Source organism: Stegostoma tigrinum, chromosome 16 (assembly GCF_030684315.1).
Source record: "Stegostoma tigrinum isolate sSteTig4 chromosome 16, sSteTig4.hap1, whole genome shotgun sequence".
Classification (NCBI taxonomy): Eukaryota; Metazoa; Chordata; class Chondrichthyes; order Orectolobiformes; family Stegostomatidae; genus Stegostoma; species Stegostoma tigrinum.
In genome coordinates, this window is record NC_081369.1 from 39076036 (window position 1) to 39100482 (window position 24447).

At 40.9% G+C, this 24447-nt stretch overlaps 1 protein-coding gene across 1 annotated transcript in view; it reads right to left on the bottom strand.

Annotated features, from left to right (window-relative positions):
- Positions 1-560: 560 nt before the first annotated feature.
- cpne7 (copine VII) overlaps positions 561-24447 on the bottom strand; it is a 138252-nt gene continuing 114365 nt past the window's right edge. The window contains exons 13-16 of the mRNA XM_048547132.2: positions 17099-17150; positions 16051-16184; positions 14344-14580; positions 561-7732 (exon numbers count right to left, since the gene is read on the bottom strand). Of these exons, the coding sequence (XP_048403089.1) occupies positions 7595-7732; positions 14344-14580; positions 16051-16184; positions 17099-17150 (561 nt within the window). The 3' untranslated portion in view covers positions 561-7594. The remainder of the gene's footprint in view (positions 7733-14343; positions 14581-16050; positions 16185-17098; positions 17151-24447) is intronic.

Consider the following 24447-nt stretch of genomic DNA (forward strand, 5'->3'; position numbering starts at 1 on the left):
GAGCACAAAAGCTGACGTTTCGGGCCTAGACCCTTCATCTGATGAAGGGTCTAGGCCCGAAACGTCAGCTTTTGTGCTTCTGAGATGCTGCTTGGCCTGCTGTGTTCATCCAGCCTCACATTTTATTATCTTGGAATTCTCCAGTATCTGCAGTTTCCATTATCACTAATCTCCAACCTCTCCCCAGTTAAAGGGCTTCAACGTTAGTAACCAGAGTTTCCTTATCAATGTCAATCTCATATGCAGCTCTTGTTTGCTGAGTTCCCTGTGCTTTAATTCCCATGCACCAAGGACTATACCAATAGTGCCAGGGTGTCTCTTATTGCATGAAACATTGCCCCCCACCTGCCATTCAGGCTGTTCTCTTAACTGGCCACTAGGCTGCAGGCAGATCTGTAATATGATCTATGAAATGCCAGGAATATATACCATACATGCCAGGTTCTTCAGCCACTTTCAGCCCCAGTTACACCCTTTCTGTAAATATTGGTGTTTAGTGATACCCAAGTAGCAAGTTTATGCACCAAAAAAAGGAACACAAAGATGTATTTTATGGCACTTCAATATATTTATTAGATATCTGTAGAATATCAAAACAAAAGAGGGCAGTAGGTTGCCTTTATTAACGCTTTCACTTCCATAGCTCAATATCTCAATTTTTGTTAAGTTAAAAACACAATGTTGTACAATTCGAGATTGGCCATTCAGTTCACTTGCACAATACATATTTTCATGCAGTCTTTACAATAGATTTGCAAAACAGCCACTAAATTTGTACACAATAATAGAAAATTTAACAAATGCAGCATGTTGAAAACATTCATTTTGAAGCAAAACAATGCAATAACTTGGTGAATCTGTCATTGGCATGCATTTGAGCAAAAAGCAAGGACATATGTTTGCAAAATATTTTAAAGCATTTTATGTCTACTACAAACCTATTTTTGAATGCATTCTTTAGAAGGTATTCTTTTAAAATTTAGAATATGACACTCATAATTTCCAGACATAGAAGCTTTGAAGAGAATGCAACTTCTTCATTTTCAACCTGCATCATTCTAATTCCCTTTACCATCTCTTCAGCAGGACAACATTATTTTGGAGCACTCCACTTAATTCCATTATCTGCCTTAAAGCACACGTCCTTACTTAACTGCCAGTGGAAACAGTTCCACGGTCAGCTTTTCTTCAACATTGTCACTTACATTGATATGTTTAAGTGCCTCTTACATAAGTGGCATGGATATTAAATGTTACTATGTATGTGTATTATCTCTACTGTAGTGAGGCCATTTAAGTGACATGACATATCTGAATGTATTGTTGTCCAGATCACTTTCTGCATAAAGAACATCCAAAGTATTAAAGCTGCAGTACAGCACTGTTTTCAGACATTTATGTCAACATTTGCAAAATCAAAATGAATGATGTGGTGTGTAATAAGATCAACTTATAGGCTAAAACAAGGGAGGAATTTTCATCAATGAACTCATTCTATTGGAGGGTCCTTTGACAGCAGTTAACACTCTCATTCACAAATGCAAAATGCATTAGATGGGAGACAAAAACTTTTACAAAGCCATGTGTTGGTTGCTGAGGTGCCCCTTTTGCCCTTTCTTCCCATCAGGGAAACAGAAACAGTGAGGATCAATTTCTATACAATAAAAGAACAAAATAGTTACGAAAATCTATCAGAAAACCAGAAAATGCTGGAAATATTCATCATCTCCGAAGACAGAAACAAAGTTCGCATTTCAGGACAGCAGAAGTACACATTTAATTAGCTTTGAGCAAATGAAAGGATGGAAAGGTGGGAAAAAGAACATAAGGGAAGGTCTGTCTCAGGGTGGAGGGCAAAGAATATTGAGTGATACATGTGTCACTCTATTTGATTCACCCTGCCAACCCCAAAAGGACGCATGTACCCCTATTTTCTGTTTCCCGTTAACTAACTAATCCTCCATCTGTGCCATTATATTACTTCCATACCATTTTATTTGTGTGGTAACCTTTGATTTGGTATCTTGGTATCTCATCCAATATCTTTTGTGAATTCAAGTACATCAAACTACATGGTCCATTTATCCATGTTTGCTTGGATTTCCTGAAAGAACACCAAATAAGTCAAATCCTATTTCGCTTTTATGCCTGATTGCATTAAAATTTTCTAAGTGGCTTGAAATAGCCTCCTTTATTAGATTTCAGCAGTTTCCCCTTGACAGATTTTGGGCTTGTAGTTTCCTGCTTTCTGTCTCATATAAAGGAGTTACATTCACAAAATCCCAATTTTCTGGGACTCGCCAAATCTGGGGGATTTTGGAAAATTAAACTAATTCATCTGCTATATCAGCAACAACTTCTTCCAAGGACCCTAGGATGATGTCCATCAGGACCCATACGCTTGTCAGCTTTTATTTATAACTAAAAACATCCTTTTACTGGTGATTGAAATTGTTTTACGTTCCTCTCTTCCTTTCACTTCTTAACTTGCACCTTGCAGAACATAACTTCTCTCTTCTACAGCGAACCTGTTCAGTGCATTTTTCATTTATTTTGCATTATTAATTCCCCAGACTTGCACTAGTAATTCCCCACTCTCTTGAGAATGAATGCTCACTTTAGTTATTCTTCCTTTCGAATAATTCTGGAAACTATTAATATCTGTTTCAATATTTATGGCTCATTTCTCTTGCGCTATAATTTCCCCCTCTTTCTAGTTGCTACACATAGTATATTGGAATTATACAGTTTCTCTTTCAGTTTGTTATTGTGGTAAATGTAATCTCAGGGTAAACCTAACTCCATTTCCTTCAGACCTGTCTGGGGACATTTTAAAATATTTATTATTTTCACCCTGTGAAGTTGAAAAGAGGTGTGAACTCTTTTAAAATCCAAGGGATTGTGTACATGCATTATGCATGCAGGTTTCATTTTAATTGAGTTTTTGAAGCAAATTAATGAGATTGCACATCACAAGAAAGATCCTGTGTTTATCATGCTTTAGCCCACTTTCAATACATTTCAAGTTGACACAATAGGAGTTTTCGGAATGACCATCTGCCTTATATAGAGATTACATAAATTCACAACTACAAATCCAAAATGAATAGAAGTAGCAATGATCCTAACTATATTGTATTTGTCCTTATGCGGTCACTGTCTCAGCAACACTTTTAGTTTACACAGGTAAAGTACAATTACTATAGCGTGATTCTGCCATGATTTTTCTGTATTCCAGTGAATCTCCGGTAATAATCTGTCTTGTGCAAAAAGACTACATTTGCAGCTTCTGTTAAAGGTAGTAAAAACCTGCAATGCCAATAACTATGCTGCAAATGTGTAACACACTGTGAAGCTTAAACTGGAAATTATTTAATTTGTCAAATGTATTTGTGGTCCTTGAAGGTCTTAATAGACCTTGTAACTGACCTCTGCTGTGACTCTGACCTCACTAGAAATTGTTAAAAGATCAGAGATGAAAGTAAAAATTCCTGATGAAGGCTGAAGACAACTCATGACCTTTAGTATAACAAGGTGTAGAGCTGGATGAACACAGCAGGCCAAGCAGCATCAGAGGAGCAGGAAGGCTGCTGTTTCAGGTCTGGACCCTTCTTCAGAAATGGGGGAAGGGAAGGGGAGTCTGAAATAAATAGGGAGAGAGGGGGAGGCGGATGGAAGATGGATAAAGGAGCAGATACATGGAGAGGAGACAGACAGGTCAAAGAGGTGGGGATGGAGCCAGTAAAGGTGAGTGTAGGTGGGGAGTTGGGGAGAGGATAGGTCAGTCCAAAGAGGACAGACAGGTCAAAGAGGTGGGATGAGGCTGGGAGGTAGGAGGTGGGTGTGGAGCTTGAAGAGGAAGGAGCGGATAGGTGGAAGGAAGGACGGACAGGTTAGGGAGGCAGGGACGAGCTGGGCTGGTTTTGGGGTGCCGATGGGGGAGGGGAGATTTTGAGCTTGTGAAATCCACATTGATACCATTGGGCAGCAGGGTTCCCAAGCAAAATATGTTCCTGCAACCTTCAGGTGGCATCGTTGTGGCACAGTAGGGGGCCCATGATGGACATGTCGTCCAAGGAGTGGGAGGGGGAGTTGAAATGATTTGTGACTGGGAGGTGCAGTCGTTTGTCGCAAACCGAACATAAGTGTTCCACAAAGTGTTCTCCAAGCCTCAGCTTGGTTTCCCCGATGTAGAGGAGGCCACATCGGGAACAGCAGGTACAGCATACCACATCAGCAGGTGTGTAGGTGAACATCTCTTTGATGTAGAAGGTCTTCTTGAGGCCTGGGATGGGGTGAGGTGTGGGGGCAAATGTAGCACTTCCTGCAGTTGCAGGAAAAAGTGCCAGGTGTGGTGGGGCTGGAGCAGAGTGTGGAGCAGACAAGGGAGTCACGGAGAGAGTGGTCCCTCTGGAAGGCGAATAAGGATGGGGAGGGAAAATTGTCTTTGGTGGTGGGAGCAGATTTCAGATGGCGGAAGTGTCAGAGGATGATGCGTTGGATCCGGAGGTTGGTGAGGTGGTACGTGAGAATGAGGGGGATTCTGTTTTGATGTTATTGCGGGGAGGGGATGTGAGGTATGGGTTGCGGGAAATGAGAGAGATACAGTCGAGGGCGTTTTTGACCACTGTGGGGGGGGTCGTCATGTTAAGTCTGTTTTTCTCTCCACAGATGCTGCTAGACACACTTAGTTTCTCCAGCACTTTGTTTTTATTTCTGAGTTCAAGCATCTACACTACTTTGCTTTTATATAACTTGTTTCTTCACTGCAGAAGCATTTTAATGTAAATAGGATAGAATATTCCTGGAAGCTGTACAGAAATGAATAACACATGCAAACAATTTAAAATTAATCTTTAAAATCAAGTCTATTGCTAGGATATCACTCTATTCAGAACTATCTTTCATACTAGCTTTCTGCTATTATGGTACTGAAATGTAAGTGGAAAGTTTTTGTCAGAGCCTTAGGTTAGTCCAATCCTCTAAATGTATCAGGGTATAACACAGCATGGAGCTGGAGGAACACAGCAGGCCAGACAACATCAGAGGAGCAGGAAAGCTAATGTTTTGGGTCAGCACAATGATGCTGCCTGGCCTGCTGTGTTCCTCCAGCTCCACACTGTGTTATGTCTGACCACAGCATCGGCAGTCCTTACTATCTCCCAATGTATGTGGGTATACTGTTCAACATTATTAAACAATAACGCCAAACCTCATTGTTGAAGATAATTGCATCAGTGAGTTAGGTTAAAACTCCCACCGAAAGTCATCAATATAAGATATAAACTGCATGGCTAGTCCCGTTCCAACATGTTCCCACAGGATGCGTTAAGTTAAAATTTTGTCCTTCAATGCTTCTGAGAAAAGTTTTGTCATCCAAAATTCCAACTGACTTCATTCTTTTGACTCCTACTGACTAAGTGCACCGTAACCTTTGATTTCCTTTCTAATCAAGAACCTATCTATTTCCGTCTCAAAGATACTCAATGACTTCGCCTCTATGGCTTTCTGCCGAAATGAGTTCCACAGATTCACCACAATCTGGTTCAGTAAATTCTTCATCATCTCATTTCTAAATGGTCATCCCTTGGCTCTGAGGCTGTGACCTGGGTTCTGGTCTCTCCTAACAGTGGAAACATTTTTTCCACATATACTCTTTCCACGCTTGTCAGCATTCCATAAGTTTCAATAAGATCCACCCATAAACTCCATCGAGTACAAATCCGAATCTCAGTCCCAATTCAAAGCAAAATACAGAGATCCTAAAAATCCCACTATGTTTCGGTTTGTTGTTAAGCCAGTTCCTGCTATCTAATTTGCATTTCACTCACACTTGAAATATAGAGTAAATGCGATGTCGATCACTTCAGGCTGACCCTGTTATTGTGATGCATTTGCACTGGAAGATAGAAAACAAAAACCAGCAAAATTCCAGAAGCAATTTTAGATTAGCCTGCATGTGACAATGCAAGTTAAATATTTTGAACCAAATGCTGTTCTTGTTAGGAGTTCAACAATAGAATCGTCCTAAACTGTGAAGGAAATTAAACTCAATTGTGCATATGTTTCACGTCTTTGTTGACATGAGGCATCCCTCTCGGATCGCCAACCCCATCTCAGCAGTTTGCTTTAAGTCTGTTGTTTTTTGCAATCTCTATGACTGATTTCACAGCTTTGGCCTACACCTGCTTTATAGCCCAGCTTGATTCACTTCTTTTGTTTCTAAATAGGGCCTTCAGAACAAAAAGTTTTGCAATATAAACATGTGACCATTGATTTTTCAGTTGATACCAGAAGAATCCTTGTACCACACACAGCAGTCAAACTCAACAGTTCATTCTAATTCCAAATTTATCTGAAAACTGAAAGATGCAATTAACCTTATGTATTTAAACGAGTGCTAGCCCCAAGAAAGAATATCTCAAACTTAATTTTTCTTCTGCCAGCAGGAAGCATTGAAGGGAAATGACGTACTAAGTACCAAGGCATCTGAAAAGGATTTAATAGCAAGGACAATGGTGATTATTCTTACTCCTTTATCTCAATATGCCAAATGGTGCAAGATTTTTTTAATGAGTGTTTTTAAAAATTTTGTCTTCTTTCTAATATGTTTCATAGTTTCCTTTCAGTGTGTTTCCAGTATGTGCTGTTCCCCTGTAGGAAAATGATCAAATTTGTGCCTCTTATCTTATTGATCGCTATTAATCTTTTGAGAACTTCAGTCAACCAGTGCCTCCTTGGAATGCACTCAGTGCACCCCTGACACAGCTAACATCAAGTACTGGCCTTGTGTTAATCACAGTTTTCAAACAATGTGCAACATCTACATGTCCATTCGGATGGTAGAATAAATACACTGTATCACCAAAATTCATTAATATTATTGTATAATGCATCATTATATAACTTTTTGTTATAGTGTCCCTGTGATAGAATGGCAGGTTTCCTTTGTAATACTGTACATTTCTTTCTCATTCTGGTATCACATATTTTAATTGACACGTGTTTAAAATAAAAATGCAAGTAAAACAAAATTCTTGTCAAATTTGCAAAATAATTCCCCAGTCTAGCAATAGGTGTTGTGTATATTGTATGGAGAACTGCCTTAAACATGGGCATTAAAGTTACAAGCTAAGCCTTCAGATTAAGAAGCAGTAACCGTGCAGCATGTGCCACATTGCATTTGCTTTCTGTGATAGCTTAAATTGCTTTTTGAGGAAAGTCTTCATGACGTGCCTATAGCTCTGGAAGGTAAAACATACCGTTCCTACATCTACTTTCCATTTACATCCCTATTCACTTCAGATAAAACACATGGTCTAATAACTCAGTAAAGCATCAGAATGAGACGTCACATGTCTGTGTATCGGCAGAATATTGGCTAATTCCATCTTTCAATACTGACACTTTTCTGTGCTTAATCATTACCATGGGCATTGCAATTTGCTTATGAGAACTGTGAAAGTGCTGAATGAGGTTTTTATCTTAAAATGTATATTTTAAAAACCCAGTTACAATACACAAATATTATTTTCACACACTGCATCTATATCGTTCTCTTTTCAGAAACTTTCACTTATAATGGTCAGTCCGTTTATTCGGGTGTTGTGCACGCTGACTCAGGGGAGTCCAGAGTTGGGCATTTTGGGGCAATAGCCTTGTAACTGTAATATTCCACAACTTGCTTTGGAACTTCTGCTAAGACACATTTAGCCAAAGCTGCTGGAGAGGCCTGGAACACAGATCAGGTCATTAGTTGTGAAACCTACTGCTTTTTGTTTCAATTTAACGTATTTCCATGTCAAGCACCTTTCAAAAGTTATCAAACAGCAATACAGTTAAAGCAAAATAAATTAATTCAAGCTTTAAAGAACATTACCACCATAACAATGTTAGTCTCAAATATTTACAAACAACATGTTCCATTTGCATTTTTCCTTTCATGTAATCAGACACCCAAAGATATTTCACAGCAGCATTTATTGTAACATTTGACTTGAAGCCAAATAAGATTTTGAATTGGATTTTGCAATCACTGTCAAAATAATGGTGCACACAACTGATCTTAGAAAAAGTGATGTCTGTGGAGAGGTGTGATGTAGATTTTGCCTTTGCTGATGTCAGTTTAAACGTGGTGTCAAGGCCAGAGGATCAGGGCGTCCAGCAACAGCAATATTAACAAACAGGGTAAGCAGTCTATCACAGAGAATTATATTCAAAGATGACAAACCAAAGAGTATAAAGCACCAAAAGTTTCATTCACCTAACATATTTTGTAAAAAGTGAAATAAATGATCAGAATAGGATTAAGTTAAAGCAGAAATGTTGACATGATAGAGAAAAATAATTAAAATTATTTTTAAAGTGACTTTTTCAAAAATAACAATGGAGAATTTTAACATGCCACTTGTACAAAATTAGACTCTGAGGAACATTGAAGCTGTTCAGTATTAATTACAGATTGAGTCTGGAATTTTCTACCCCAGAGTGTTATGGAGGCTAGATCACTGGAAGTATTTAGGGAAGAGACAAATAAATTTCAGAAGTAGTGGGGAGGTGAAGGCTACAAGGAACTGGCACAACACAGGAGTTCAGGCTTGGGGCAGATTGGCCATGCTCTGATAGAAATGTGGGAGAGGCTTGAGGGGCCAAATGTCCTTCTGCGCCTCCTATTTTCTATGTTCGTATGAGTGCAACAATAAAAGCCCAGTCTCACCTCATTCTACAAGAGTTTTTACAGTGAAACTAATAGTGTAATAGGGCAGGCTTTGGCAGGTCAGTGATTTCCACTTGATAGTAGTCTGGAGATCTTCAGCTGTCTAATAACATGTTTAATAGCACAAAAACATGAATGTCAATGCCTGGATCTCCAGATTTAAGTGTGCATGTGTGGACTACACAAGATGCTGTCAGTTTCAGACAACTTACTTTGACAAACTCTAACACTTTCACTATCAGTCCTATCATAACATCTGGACCATTAGGAAAGCTTGATCAAAAAGGTAGTTTTTAGGGAAATACACGTAGAGAGGTAAAAAAGATTTGGGAAAGAATTTGGGATCATGGTACCAGAAGACACAGCCACCAATGATTCATCGATTAAAAATGGGCGACACGCAAAAGGCCAGAATGGGAGGAATTCACAGATCTTGAAACATTTGACAGTATTGAAGAGATTGCACAAAAGGATAACACGATAGATTCCAGTGATGAGGAAACTTTTGTAATGATGATATATCAGAGAAGTTGGGACTGATCACCTTGGAAAAGAAAAGGCTAAGAGGATATTTGATAGATATATTCAAAATCATGAGGAATCCAGTCAAAGCACTGAGGAAGAACTGTTCCCATTTATGAAAGGATCAAGAATGAGAGAACATAAGTTTAAGACAGTTGGCAAAGGAAGCAAAGTGACATGAGGAAAACTTTTTTTTAATAAAGCGTGTGCAAAGTCTGGAGTGAACTGCCTGGAGGTATGCTGGAGGCAAGTTCCATCAAGGTGTTCAAAGGGGAATTGGATTGTTATTTGAATGTGCATGGTTAGGGGAGAAGGCAGGGGAATGGCACTAAGTGAATTGCTCAGTCAGAGAACTAGCACACATGATCAGCTGGATAATTTTGGTAATGAAACAATTTTGATATTTCAGAGGCGGATACAGAGATGAGTAATGGCAGGACAGTGGAATGATTTGGAAACAAAGATGAGAAATTTAAAATTATTGTGATCTATAGGTAAAACAACCTTACTTCTCTATGACAATCTTCAGGAGAACATTTTGAGTGCAGGATCAAGGACAGAAGTCTTGCTCCCTTGTGCCACTCATGGCCCAGGCTCCTGGCCCTAGCCACTGCCGTTTACTTGAGTGCAGTCAGCCCCCTGGAACCTGGGCTCCAGTTATTGGGGCTTGATGTACTTCCCTGTTTGGTAGACATTGCTAAAATATGGCACTACTTTTTGCCTGGTCTCTGACATCTTCAAGGGTAGGTGGTGATGTTTCTGGGTTGCAGACAGTGAGACTCTGTCCAAGTGCCTTTAAATATGATGCCTGGATGGTGCTGGTGGCCTTTAGAACTTCCTCCTCATAGAATCTGATGTTTTACATGACCAGACATATATAACAAATTGATATTTGTAGGGAGAAAATCCATCCCCTCCAAGCTAGCTGTGGGGAGCACCTCAGAAGACAGAAATCCGCTCAAATTGGGCCGACGTTTAGCTGGTTAGAGACATGCCTTGCACAAAGAAAGATGGTTGTAGTTGTTGGAGGTCAGTCAGCTCAGCCCCAGGCCATCTCTGCAGGACTTTTGCAGGGTAATGTCCTAGGCCCAACCAGAAGAAAGCTAATGGCATGCTGGCCTTCATAACAAGAGGAATTAAGTATAGGAGCAAAGAGGTCCTTCTGCAGCTGTACAGGGCCCTGGTGAGACCGCATCTGGAGTATTGTGTACAGTTTTGGTCTCCAAATTTGAGGAAGGACATTCTTGCTATTGAGGGAGTGCAGGGTAGGTTCACGAGGTCAATTCCCAGAATGGCGGGACTATCATATGTTGAAAGATTGGAGCAACTGGGCTTGTATACACTTGACTTTAGAAGGATGAGCGGGGATCTGATTGAGGCGTATAAGATTATTAAGGGATTGGACACTCTGGAGGCAGGAAGCATGTTTCCGCTGATGGGTGAGTCCAGAACCAGAGGACACTGTTTAAAAATAAGGGGTAGGCCAGTTAGAACAGAGTTGAGGAAAAACGTCTTCACCCAGAGAGTGGTGGGTATATGGAATGCTCTGCCTCAGAAGGCAGTGGACGCCAACTCTCTGGATACTTTCAAGGAAGAGATGGATAGAGCTCTTAAAGATAGTGGAATCAAGGGTTATGGGGATAAGGCAGGAACAGGATGCTGATTGTGGAAGATCAGCCATAATCATAATGAATGGTGGTGCTGGCTCGAAGGGCCGAATGGTCTACTCCAGCACCTACTGTCTATTATGTTCAGCTGCTTCATCAAAAACCTTCGTTCCATCATTAGGTATGAAGTGGGGATGGCTGCATGGACAATGATCAGCGCCATTCACAACAGCTCAGAAACTGAAGTAGTCCATGTTCAAAAGCAGCAAAACCTGGACAATCTTGAGGTTTGGAATGGCAAGCGTTAAGTGACATTTGCACCAATTAGGCAGAATCTAGACATCACTCCTTGAAATTCAGCAGCATTCCCATCGATGGATCCTCAACATCCTAGGGAGTCACGCTGACCATAAAATGAATTGGATTAGCCATACAAATATTTAGGGCTCCTGTGATGCAGTGGTAGTGTTCCTTCCTCTGGTCCAAGAGTCCTGAGTTCAGGGCCTACAAACTCCATGGGTACATAATAACATCCCTGAACAGATTGGTTAGAACGAATATCTACAAATACTGTGGATGCAAGAACATGCCAAAGGCTAGTAATCCTACAATGAGTAATCATCCCCTGACTCACAAAAACTTGCCCAATATTTGAAATTCACTAGCCAAGAGTGTGATAGATACACTCCCAACTTGGATGGATGATCGTAACCCCAACAACATATAGTCGTAGAGTCATACAGCACGGCAACATACCGTTCAGTCCAGCTACTCCATGCTGACCATGTTCCCAAACTAAATTAATCCTATTTACCTGCATTTGGCCCATATTGTTCCAAATCTTTCCAATTCATGTACTTATTCATACGTCTTTTAAATGGTGTAACTGAACCTGCATCCACCACTTCCTCTGGCATTTCATTCCACACACAAACCACTCTCTGTATTAAAAAAGGTGCTCCTCGTGTTCTTTTTAAGTTTTTCTCCTCTCACCTTAAAAATATGCTTGCTAGTTTGAACTCTGCCACTCTAGGGAAATTCACCTTATCTATGACCCTCATGATTTTATAAACCATAAGGTCACCCTTCAATCTCCTTTGCTCCAGTGAAGAAAGTCCCAGCCTATCCAGCCTATTTTTATAACCTAAACCCTCCATTCCTGGCAACATTTTGGTAAATCTTTTCTGATCCCCCTCTAATTTAATAATAGCATGGTGACCCGAACTGCATACAGCAGTCCAGAAGGTGCCTCACAACTGTCCTGTACCACCTCGGCATGATGTCCCAATTTGTACCATCAAAGATCTGAGTTATGAAGGCAAGTGTGCTACATGTTTTGTTAATCATCCTGTTTAGCTCTGATGCAAATTTCAAAGAATTATGTATCTGTACTCCTAGATCTCTCTTGTTCTACAACACGATACAGGACCCTACCATTAATTATATAATGTAATGCCCTCTTCCTTTTACCAAAATGCAATACCTTGCATTTATCCAAATTAAACTCCATTTGCCACTCCTCAACCCACTGAACCAATTGATCATGATTTCTTTGTAATCTTAGATAACTTTCTTCACTGTCCACTCTACCACCAATTTTGGTGTCATCTGCAAACTTACTAACCATATCTTCTATATTCTCATCTAAATCACTCATATAAATGACAAATAAAAGTGGACCCAGTACTGATCCTTGTGGAACACCACTGGTTACAGGCCGCCCGTTCGAAAAATCCTCCAGCACCATCCTATGTCTCCGACTGTCAAGTCAATTTTGTATCTGATTGTTAAGCTCACCATGAATGTGTGATCTAACTTTACTGATTAGCACTGAAGAAGCTTAGCCCTATCCAAGAAAAAGCAGCCTGCTTGACTGGTACTACATCCACTCCCTCCACTACTGACACACAATAATTACAGTGTGTACCGTGTAAGAAATGCACAGCAGTAACTCAACAAGGATGATTAGCCAGCACTTTCAAAACCCATGTCTACTACCATCTAGAAGGAAAAAAAACAGCAGATATATAGGAACACCACCATCTGCAAAGTCCGTCCATGTCATTCACCATCCTGACTTGGCAATACATCGCTGTTCCTTTAGAGTCAATGGGTCAGAATCCTGTACCATCCTCTCTAACAGCATTGTGGTGTACTTACATCAAACGGACTGCAGCAGTTCAAGGAGACAGCCCACTATCACATTCTCAAAGACAATTGGGAACTGGTAAAAAAAAATTACCGGCCCTGCCTGCTGTATCCCATGATTGAAGAATGAAAATCCATGATCTTTGGATCTCTCATGATTTAGAATAAAATCCTTCAGTGCATCAAACCCATCAATCACTCTCATTATTTTATAAATGTGGGTAATACTCCCAAGCAAATATTTTCCCAGTGAAGTTATATTTAGTTTCCTAGATCAATGCTGAGTTCCATAGTCATCTTTACTGTTCTTTTCTAAATTATTTCTTCTGCCATCTTTGTTGTTTTATGTTTTGCTTTGCTGGATTTCCTATATCTGCAATTAATACAATGGATTTGCCCGTAAATCTGCAAATGAGGGGTGTTGGATATTACACTGACTGAAATGCAGATAAATTGCTTTCAAAATTACTAATCTTGAAAGAAAAGAGAAAATATGTCTAACATGAGACTTATCATGATGTTCAGTACAGCAGCGTTTGGTTATTCTGTTTTCTGGTTAATTAAGAGTCAAGATGTTGCCAACTGCAGTTTTTGATTAATAGACATTTTCATTGAGTGCATGGTCTCAACAGTTTTATTAGCACATCACTATTCATGAGAACTTTGGTCTTCTTGTGCCTTTGTTGTCTAGACAAGAACCATGAGTAAGTCATTACAGGAAAGGAATCTTCTTATCTCTAAACACAAAATATCTGTTTAGTCATTTGTTCTTGCCTTCTGTCACCTCTGTAGTGGTTGCATGAATGTTAAATAGAATTTTTAGAGTTAGTAAAATTACCTCAGTGTCTCACTTTACACTTCAGCTTTCATGCTGTGAAATAGGGAATTTGATCATGGTCAGGAAAGGTGAGTGTAATCAGCAGAAGGAAGCCCATCTATCTAATAATGAGTAGCTCCAGCAGAGAACAGAAAGATCACAGAAACAGCTATAAGAATGAAACAATGTTCTAGACGGATGGCAGGGGTGAATCTGACGCAAGGCAAGATTCTCAACACTTGCCCTAATGATGTTAAAGTACTGATCAAAATCTCTGGACAGAAACATAGAAACTGTGCTCAGATGGACAATTTAAAAAACATTGCCTTAGCAAAAACACGTTAGTTAATGATGATGTTAAAAAGCCAGAAAGAGGAATTTTATACTTGGTCATCACTTCTAGCCTACAGTGTCAACATAAAGATGCACCGAGTTCATTGTGAAGGTTCAGCACCTTGCTCCAAAGGTGTAACACTACCAGAAGGTACGTACAATAATAGGAAACATAATTCCAGAAGTATTTTAGTTCTTACATTTTTAAATTCACGGAAGGGGACAAACTGAACAATATCTCGTAACACAGGTTCCCCCTTTGGCGATCGTAAAACCCCATCATCACCATCCAGTATCTGCATATCTGTAAAATCCGCATTGCCAACACCAACAATGATGATGGACATTGGTAGGTATGATGCTCGGACTATTGCTTCCCTTGTATCTGCCATGTCAGTGACAACACCATCTGTTAGAATCAGCAGGATAAAGTATTGCTGTAAAGACAAAAACAAGGCACAATCAAGACAGAAACATCCTCATGTAAAGACCTTGAAGCAAGTAGCATCATGCTACTTTTCTACTTTTCCATCAGCAATATTGCATGCAGAATTACTAAATCGCCTAACTGTCAGAATTATCTCAAAAGTTATGGAGACGGTAATTTCTGATTGGGAATGATTGGGACAGCTGCCATTGGGTGCCCAATGTAACCATTAGTACTCAATCTCTCCAGTCTTCTCAGCCATTTGATAGGATTATGACCTTATTGCTATTTTCTTCCATATTCTGGGATTTCTCTCTTCCCTTTGAATATGAGTAAAGACACTGAACATCCATAGGGTAATCATTCAGTGCAACTTCCCAGCCAAACTCAATCCTCCATTCACGTAACAAATGTACATAGGCAATTTTCAGCAAAAATCGTGGGAGGTAGCTACTAAATGCAGGAATCCTAGAAAATTTACTTTATTCCAGGCTAAGGGATACTGGAATACATTCACACATCAAAGCTGAGATTGGCAATGGAGCATGAGACAAGAATCTGTGCTCAGCCCTCCTGACTGAAAGTAAAATGCTGCAGTTGCTGGAAATGTGAATTCAGAACTAAAAAAATGCTATAGAAATTCAGCATATTGGGCAGCATTTGTGGACACACAGAGTTAACCTTTCATCAGAGGCAAAGAGAAATAGAAATGTGAATGATTGTAACCCAGTGGAAGAGGGGAGAGAACAGGAGGAGCAAAGGAAAATAACAGAGATAGGGTGGAGGTTAAAGGAGATAAAATAGGAAAAGATTTCAAAATGCAACAGCCAAAATGAGTTGAAATGAATATAGCAAATAAACAAAGGTTATGTCCAAATGAGGTATGGATTGTTACACAAAACCATCCAAATGCACTGTGAAGGGATAAAGGAACAAACAAGATAAAGACCAACTCAGCATAAGGACAGGGAATGAGCAACAATATAGGGAACAAGACAATGGCAAAGGCTATCACCTAAAGAACTCAATACAGACTGCCGAGTTCAAAGGTATGGTTTCATTCCTTCAGCTTGTGTGAGCTTCATTTGAGCACTGTAATAAAAACTCAGCAGGAAGCACTGTCGGGAATTGAAATCACAAGCAACTGGAACCTAGAGTTCATGCCTGTGGACAGAACAGACATGTACCACAAAACCATCACCTTGTCTGCCTTTCTACATTGAGGAAACCACATGCTGTTCAATTCTGTTTCTCTCCAAAGACATTGCCAAAGCTACCAAGATTTCCAGCTTTTTTTCATTCCTATTTCCTTAGCACATGGACATAGTGCACTAGCTCACTAGTCCAGTTAAATAGCCTGAAGCAATATTTAAGTCTGCCCCAGCAACAACAGGTCAGAAGAAAGGATTGAGCGATGAAGTGCTGATTGCTAGCTACTTCCTTGATGTGTTTGAGATTTTTTTTACTGAGTTATACGTACAGATGCTTCTTTTGTCTTCTCCTCCTCAGCAGCCACTTTAGCCACTTTCCCTATAATAGGTGACACATTGGTTGGACCATACAGCTGAATTTTGGGTAGACAGGTCTGATATGATTCAACAACTCCCTGTATTCCTTAAATCAAACAAAAACATAATTCAATTAGAAGATAGCAAGGTGTAGAGCTGGATGAACACAGCAGGCCAAGCAGCATCAGAGGGGCAGGAAAGCTGACGTTTTGGGTTTAGACCCTTCTTCATAAATGAGGGAGGGGTAGGGGATTGTGAAATAAACGGGGGAGAGGGGGAGGTGGATAGAAGATGGATAAAGGAGAAGATGGGTAGAGAGGAAGCAGACAGGTCAAAGAGGCGGGGATGGAACCAGTAAAGGTGAGTGTAGGTGGGGAATTAGCGAGGGGATAGGTCAGTCCAGGGAGTTCAGACAGGTTACGGAGGTGGGATGAGGCTGGTAGGTAGATGGGTGTGAGGCTTGAGGTGGAAGGAGGGGATAGCTGGGAGGAAGGACAGATTAGGGAGGCGGGGACAAGCTGGGCTGGTTTTGGGATGCGGTCCCATCTATCCTACTATTCCTACGATCTCTAATTCAATTAGAAGTTGCTTTTAAATTTATATAAGTATATAAAGCATCAGAAACTATGAGCATTACACACAAAAACAGAGATTGATACCATCCACATCTGCATGGCCAATTCTCCTGCAGCGAAAGCTAACATATTGCATATACTGAAACAGGTTAGTTGTTAATTGTGCTAATACTATACCATTTTTGTGGCTGGATTTATGAGATGGCATTCATTTGCTTCTGAACAAACTACATTTTCATCACATTAGGGCATGCTTTAGGAGATCATTGATCGTCTTTGAGTGAGAGGGTCTCCTGAGGAAGATTCACAAATTACGACACTAAAAACAATTTGCAATTTGACTTGACAGTCACACTGCATTGCTGTGAATTTTAAATTATATCACAAGGCAACAAATGAGAAAGCAACTTACACATTTCATTGAATGCAACTGGTTTCAGCTTACCTTCACATTCATCATTTTCCGAATTGAAATTAATTGCAAAATTATGAGAAACCTGTAAAAGAAAGTAATCCAGTGGAATGGAATTAGTCATATTTGTAAGGAGGCGATATGCTATAACTTAGGCTGATGTAAGCTGTATGACCTACATGTCATGACCTCTTCATTCTCCATTGGCAAAGAGACTCTGAAGATGACTCACATTGAGTTTGCAATTACAACAGATAATGAATCTTGTGTGAAGTATCCCTTTCATATTCACAGCAGTGAAAATCACTTTGGAAAAGAGCATAAGCAGGTAACATCTGCCTAACGTTAAATTTAATTTTCATTCCAATTCTGAAGCTCATGTCTCCATTGTTTGTGATGGTGCATTCTAATTATTTATAAAATGAACAATAGATAATGCATCTTATTGATGTACTGCTGGCAATGTTATTGGAAGGGAAATATCAATGGCATCTGGTCATATTGCCCCAGTGTTTTTGTGAACAATCAATTCATTTGGTAATACACAAACTTGAGTATTGCTGAAGAAAGAGACAGGCTTTCGGAGTTTTTGTCTTTTACTCCTCAGGGCAGAATTGCAATAATTTTTCTTTTATTTATTTGTTCTCAGGATGTGAGTGGGCTATGCCAGCATTTATTGCCAATCTCTAATTGCCCCAGGTGAAGATCATAGATAATGTTATAAGAAAGCAAATCTAAGGCCCCAAACAATCTTTCCAGATCCAGCAGAGACTCACCCGCACTTCATCCTATTGCATCTGTTGCTCCTGATGTAGTCTCCTCTATGTCAGGGAGACCAAACGCAGACTCGGGGACCAGTTCCTGAAGCATTGGCACTCTGCATGCAACAACTGAGCTGACCTTCTGGTTACCATCTGTTTTAATTTCCCCCTCTCACTCTGCTGGTCACATGTCCATCATTGGGTTTCTCCACTGATATAATGAGGTCAAATGTAAACTGGAGGTACAACACCTGATATTTCACTTTGGAAGCTTACAGCCCAATGGCCATAACATTGAATTCACCAGCTTCAAAATGCCTCCACTCTCAGCCTTATCCCCTATAAAGCTCTCCCCCTCCTGACCGGACCTAACCTGTCCATCATCATACTCACCTATCCACTCCAGCCTTCCCACAGACCAATCACAATAACCCCATGTGCATCCACCTATTACCATAAGACCATAAGACATAGGAGTGGAAGTAAGGCCATTCGGCCCATCGAGTCCACTCCGCCATTTAATCATGGCTGATGGGCACTTCAACTCCACTTCCCTGCATTCTCCCCATAGCCCTTGATTCCTTGTGAGATCAAGAATTTATCGATCTCTGTCTTGAAGACATCTAACGTCCTGGCCTCTACTGCACTCCGTGGCAATGAATTCCACAGGCCCACCACTCTCTGGCTGAAGAAATGTGTCCTCATTTCCATTTTAAATTTACGCCCTCTAATTCTAAGGCTGTGTCCCTGGGTCCGAGTCTCCCCGCCTAATGGAAACAACTTCCGAGTGTCCACCCTTTCTAAGACATATATTATCTTGTAACTTTCTATTAGATCTCCACTCAACCTTCTAAACTCCAATGAATAAAATCCCAGGATCCTTAGCCATTCATCATATGTTAAACCTACCATTCCAGGGATCATCCAGAGCCAATATGTCCGTCCTGAGTGTGGGGCCCAAAATTGGACACAGTTTTCTAAATGGGGCCTAACTAGCACTATATAAAGTCTCAGAAGCACATCACTGCTTTTATATTCCAACCCTCTTGAGATAAATGACAACATTATATTCGCTTTCTTAATCACAGACTCAACCTGCAAGTTAACCTTTAGAGAATCCTGGACCAACACTCCCAGATCCCTTTGTACTTCAGCTCTATGAATTTTCTCACCATTTAGAAAATAGTCCATGCCTGTATTCTTTTTTCCAAAGTGCAAAACCTCACATTTACTCACATTGAATTTCATCAGGCATTTCCTGGGCCACACTCCCAAACTATCTAAATCTTTCTGCAGCTTCCCCAACTCCTCAGTACTACCTGCCTGTCCACCTATCTTTGTATCATTGGCAAACTTCGCCAGAATGTCCCCAGTCCCTTCATCCAGATCATTAATATATAAAGTGAACAGCTGTGACCTCAACACTGAACCCTGCAGGACACCACTTGCCATTCTGAAAATGAGCCTTTTATTCCAACTCTCTGCCAATCCTCAATCCAAGCCAGTAGCTCACCTCGAACACCATGGGCCCTCACCTTACTCAACAGCCTCCTGTGAGGCACTTAATCAAAGGCCTTTTGGAAATCCAGATAGATAACATCCACTGCCTGTCCCTGGTCTAACCTACTTGTTACCTCTTCAAAGAATTCTAACAGGTTTGTCAGGCACGACCTCACCTTACTAAATCCATGCTGACTTGTTCTAACCCAACCCTGCACTTCCAAGAATTCAGAAATCTCATCCTTAACGATGGATTCTAGAATTTTACCAACAACTGAGGTTAGGCTAATCGGCCTATAATTTTCCATCTTTTGTCTTGATCCTTTCTTAAACAAGGGGGTTACAACAGCAATTTTCCAATCATCTGGGACTTTCCCTGACTCCAGTGACTTTTGAAAGATCACGACCAAAACCTCTGCTATTTCCTCAGCCACCTCCCTCAGAACTCTAGGATGTAGCCCATCAGGGCCAGGAGATTTATCAATTTTTAGACCTTTTAGCTTTTCTAGCACTTTCTCTTTTGTAATGCCTACCATACGCAACTCTGCCCCCGACTCTCCCTAATTGTTGGATACTACTCATGTCTTCCACTGTGAAGACTGATGCAAAGTACTTATTAAGTTCTTCAGCTATTTCCTTATCTCCCTTCACTAGCCTTCCAGCATCAATTTGGAGCAGCCCAATGTCTACTTTTGTCTCTCGTTTGTTTCTTATGTATTGAAAGAAACTTTCACTATCATTTCTACTATGACTGGCGAGCCTACCTTCATATTTGATCCTCTCCTTCCTTATTTCTCTCTTTGTTTTCCTCTGTTTATTTTTGTAGCCTTCCCCATCTTCTGATTTCCCAGTGCGCTTGGCCACTTTCTAGGCTGTCTCTTTTTCTTTGATACATTTCCTGACGTCCTTTGTCAGCCATGGCTGTCTAAACCACCCCCCGCCGCCCCAGATAATCTTTCTTTTCTTTGGGATGAGCCTCTGTACTGTGTCCTCAATTACACCAAGAAACTCCTGCCATTGTTGCTCTGCTGTCTCCCCGGTAGGCTCTGCTTCCAGTTGATTCCATGTCTCCTACCCTTTCCACTCCCCGTACTTCTATTTATTTCTGGGCTCCCCCTGCCCTCACCAGTCCTGACAAAGGGTTTTGGCCCTAAACATTTGATTTTTCTGCTTCTCTGATGCTGTCTGGCCTGCTGAGCTTTTCCAGCTTTCCACATACAGACTCTGGCTTCCAGCATCTGCAGTCGTTATTGTCTCTGAACAAGTTACAGTGATTTGACTCAGTGACAGTGAAGGAACAATGACGTAGTTCAAGTTAGGCCGATGTGCAGACCAGTAGGGAGCTTGCATGTGGTGGCGTTCTTATACAATTGCTGCGCCTATCCTTCTAGCTGTTAATGAGCGTCATCTTGGAAGGAGTAGTTGGAAGAGCCTTGGTGAATTTCTGCTGTGTATGTTATAGGTGGTACATGTTGTTGCCACTGGGTTTCAGTGGTGGAGGGATTGAAGGTTGAAGGTGATGAATACCAAATCTCAAAGGGAACGACAATTTATACTGCATGGGAAGGGGATATTGATTGATTGGCAAGGAGAATGCACCAAGGTGCAGTTCACTACCAAAATCTTACTTAAATTCAATACAATTGAGTCAACTCTGACTGATCCAGGCATTGTATGCCAAATGCACCTGGAAATATATGGCCCCCAAGCTTTTGTTTAGTTGAGAAAGGTGAAGTGCATGAAGATGTTCTTTCAGTTTGCAAAGGACAGGTTAAAAAAAATAAATACGCTTTGACATGTAAGTATTAAGCTAGAACAGCTTGCGAATTAGTAGTGAAACTTCTATAAAGCCAAAGAGATTTCAGCAATTAGCTAAAGTAGCAACATGTAAATAAGGAAATTTTTGCTTGATTGAGCTCACAGTCAGAGGTTAGTGGAATCCCATGAGTTTCTGCACAACTTTGGAAAAAGTCTGATGTCTCCATTAGCAGCAACGAAGGAAGGAAACCGGGCAATGAAAAGAGGCAAAGAAGGGTCAAAATTTGAGAGAAAGCCATCAACAAAACTATCTGAATGTGGTCCAGCAAAGAAGTACACAGCTGCGGACTCATCAGAGAAAACCTACTCCACTTACCATGTGGAGAGGAAAGGCAGGGGTACTGAGTGCCAACTCTTTCACTGCATAAGTGTCGGCACGCAATCTGGATATTGAGTGAATGGTACTAATGCTGCTCAGGGCTGTGAAGGCAGTGTGCTGCAGCAGCTCACAAAAGCAAGTAATGTTATCTATGCATGTTAGGAAAAATGGCCGCATGGCCCCATCCTCCAGTTGCCTTGTTGTTTTGCCAAGTTGGATGAATTCCCAAGCTTTGCAGAAAGAAATGTTAATTGTCTGATGATGCATTTCCAAACTGCACCCTTTCATCATGCTATACTGATCTTGTTGCTGTCTGAAATGAGACAATGTGATAAAACTGTCTAGCCATGGATAGGTACAGGGATGGGTAGATGTTGCTGCAGGTCACAAGCATGACTGTGAGGGTCCTCAATCACCTTTCTGATCAAGTGTTTTTTTTCTCTCTGTTACTCTCTAAGCCCATCACAATCCTGATTGGAAGCATACTGCCAATGATTCACTGTAACTGCACCAAAATCTTGAACTCCCTCCCTAACAACATCTACACCAAAAGGACTACAGTGGTTGAGGAAGGCAGCTCACCACAACATGCTCAAGAGCATTTCAGGTGCAAAGATCTTTAAAATGTCAAAAACACATGTAGAAAATAATCAAGAAAGCTTGTGGAATACTGGCCATTATACCTCGAGGGCTGGAGTTTAAGAATGCAGAAGTTAAACTGCAATTATACAAAACCCTAGTGAGATCCCACTCGGAATACTGTGAGCAGATCTGGGCACCAAACCTTGGGAAGGAGATATTGGCTTTGGAGGGAGTACAATGTAGGTTTACAAGAATGATAGCTGGACTTCAGGGGTTAGGTTATAAGGAGAGATTATACAAATTAGGCCTATTTCCTCTAGATTTTAGAAGGTTAAGGGGTGATCTGAGTAAAGTTTTTAAGGTATTAACAGGACAAGAAGATAAATTATTTCCACTAGTTGGGGTTTCTAGAACTAGGGGGCATAGTCTGAGAATTAGGGCCAGACCATTTGGGAGAGATGTCAAGAAGCATTTCTAAACTCAAACAGTGCTAGATATTTGGAATGTTTCTACAAACAGCAGTGGATGCTGGATAAGTTGTTGATTTGAAATCTGACATAGATACATTTTTGTTGAGCAAAGTTATTAAGAGCTATGGGTCAATGGCATGATTATGGAAATAGGCTACAGATCAGCCATAATCTCACTGAATGGTGGAATAGACCTGAAGGGCTGAATGGCCTACTCCTGTTCCTATGCTCCTAATTTGGAATGGGCAGTAGAGATCGGTGTAGCAAGTAAAATCTGCATTCCCTGAAGTCTTCCTAGGGCCTGTGTTGCAGATATTTTTAGGAAGAAAATGGCTATCTTTTCGGACACTATCTTCTCAATTGCTGTCTCACTGTCCTTCAGCCCTGGGTCTTCTGCTCCTCTTCTTCCACGATCTTGACATGCAAAAATGTGCCCTCTAGAAATCACTTGCCTGTGCTGGAGAGCATCACATTGTGAGCAGTTTACAGGCCTGGGCCTCAGCCTCACATTTTTTCCATTCTAAGCATACCTCTGAGGGAATTTTTAAATGTACAATAGGAAATCCAGGGACCTATTGTGCAAATCAAGGATGCATGGACAGAGGGAGAAGGAAGTCACATTAGAAAATTCACGCATATTGAATGAATCAATCATAGAATCCCTACAGTGTGGAAACGGGCCCTTCAGCCCAACCAGTCTACACCGAACCTCAAAGTGTCCCACCCAGACCCACCCCATCTACACATCTCTGAACACAAGGGGCAATTTAGTATGGCCAATTCACCTAGCATGCACATCTTTGGACTGCGGGAGGAAATCGGAGCACCTGGAGGAAACCCACACAGACATGGGGGGAATGTGCAAACTCCACACAGACTGTTGCCTGAGGGTAGAACCGAACCCAGGTCCCTGGCACTGTGAGGCAGCAGTGCTAACCTCTGAGCCATCGTGCTGCCCCATCACCATGTGATGAAACTTTGCAAAAAATGACTCCAATCTCAGTTTATAGTGGGACAAGAACTGTTCCAATCTGAACCCACCCCCACCCCCAACAACATGCTACTAACTATCGCAGATCTTTAAGGTCATTTAGTTACATTAATCAACAAAGTCCAAAGAAGTGGTGTGATATGTGCATTGATTCTATATGTTATTAGTTGAAGATAGGGTGTTTCACTTGACCAAATTGAATTTGATCATAAATACGCAACAATGCGTTCATTTCATCCAAGGAAGATCCAGTTGTTATGTCCAAATAGGAATCAACGACACAGAAAAGATTAGGAATGTAAGAAAGTTCAAGGGCTCAGGGTCGAAATTAAAATAGAACTTTAAAGGTGAAAGTTTTCAGTAGTAACCTGAGTCACACACCAATTGGCATAAGTCACATTACTGTATTAAGTATTGAAGGAAACAATTCAAAATATTTAACACATTTTCAACTTTTAATTTAAAGACTTATTCCTGACATTGCAGAGAATTCAAGGATATAAATTACTGGATAGTAAAGCAGTCACAATGGTTTGGCATAGATAATAAAATGTGAGGCTGGATGAACACAGCAGGCCCAGCAGCATCTCAGGAGCACAAAAGCTGACGTTTTGGGCCTAGACCCTTCATCAGAGAGGGGGTGGGGTGAGGGTTATAACAAGGTGTTGATGTGCATGAACACAGCAGGACAAGCAGCATCAGAGCCCTGAGGTTGGTCCGGAGGGAGGAGGGTAACTTCTTCAGGTTGATGCTGCTTGTCCTGCTGTGTTCATGCACATCAACACCTTGTTATAACCCTCACCCCATCCCCCTCTCTGGCGAAGGGTCTAGGCCCAAAACGTCAGCTTTTGTGGTCCTGAGATGCTGCTTGGCCTGCTGTGTTCATCCAGTCTCATATTTTATTATCTTGGATTCTCCAGCATCTGCAGTTCCCATTATCA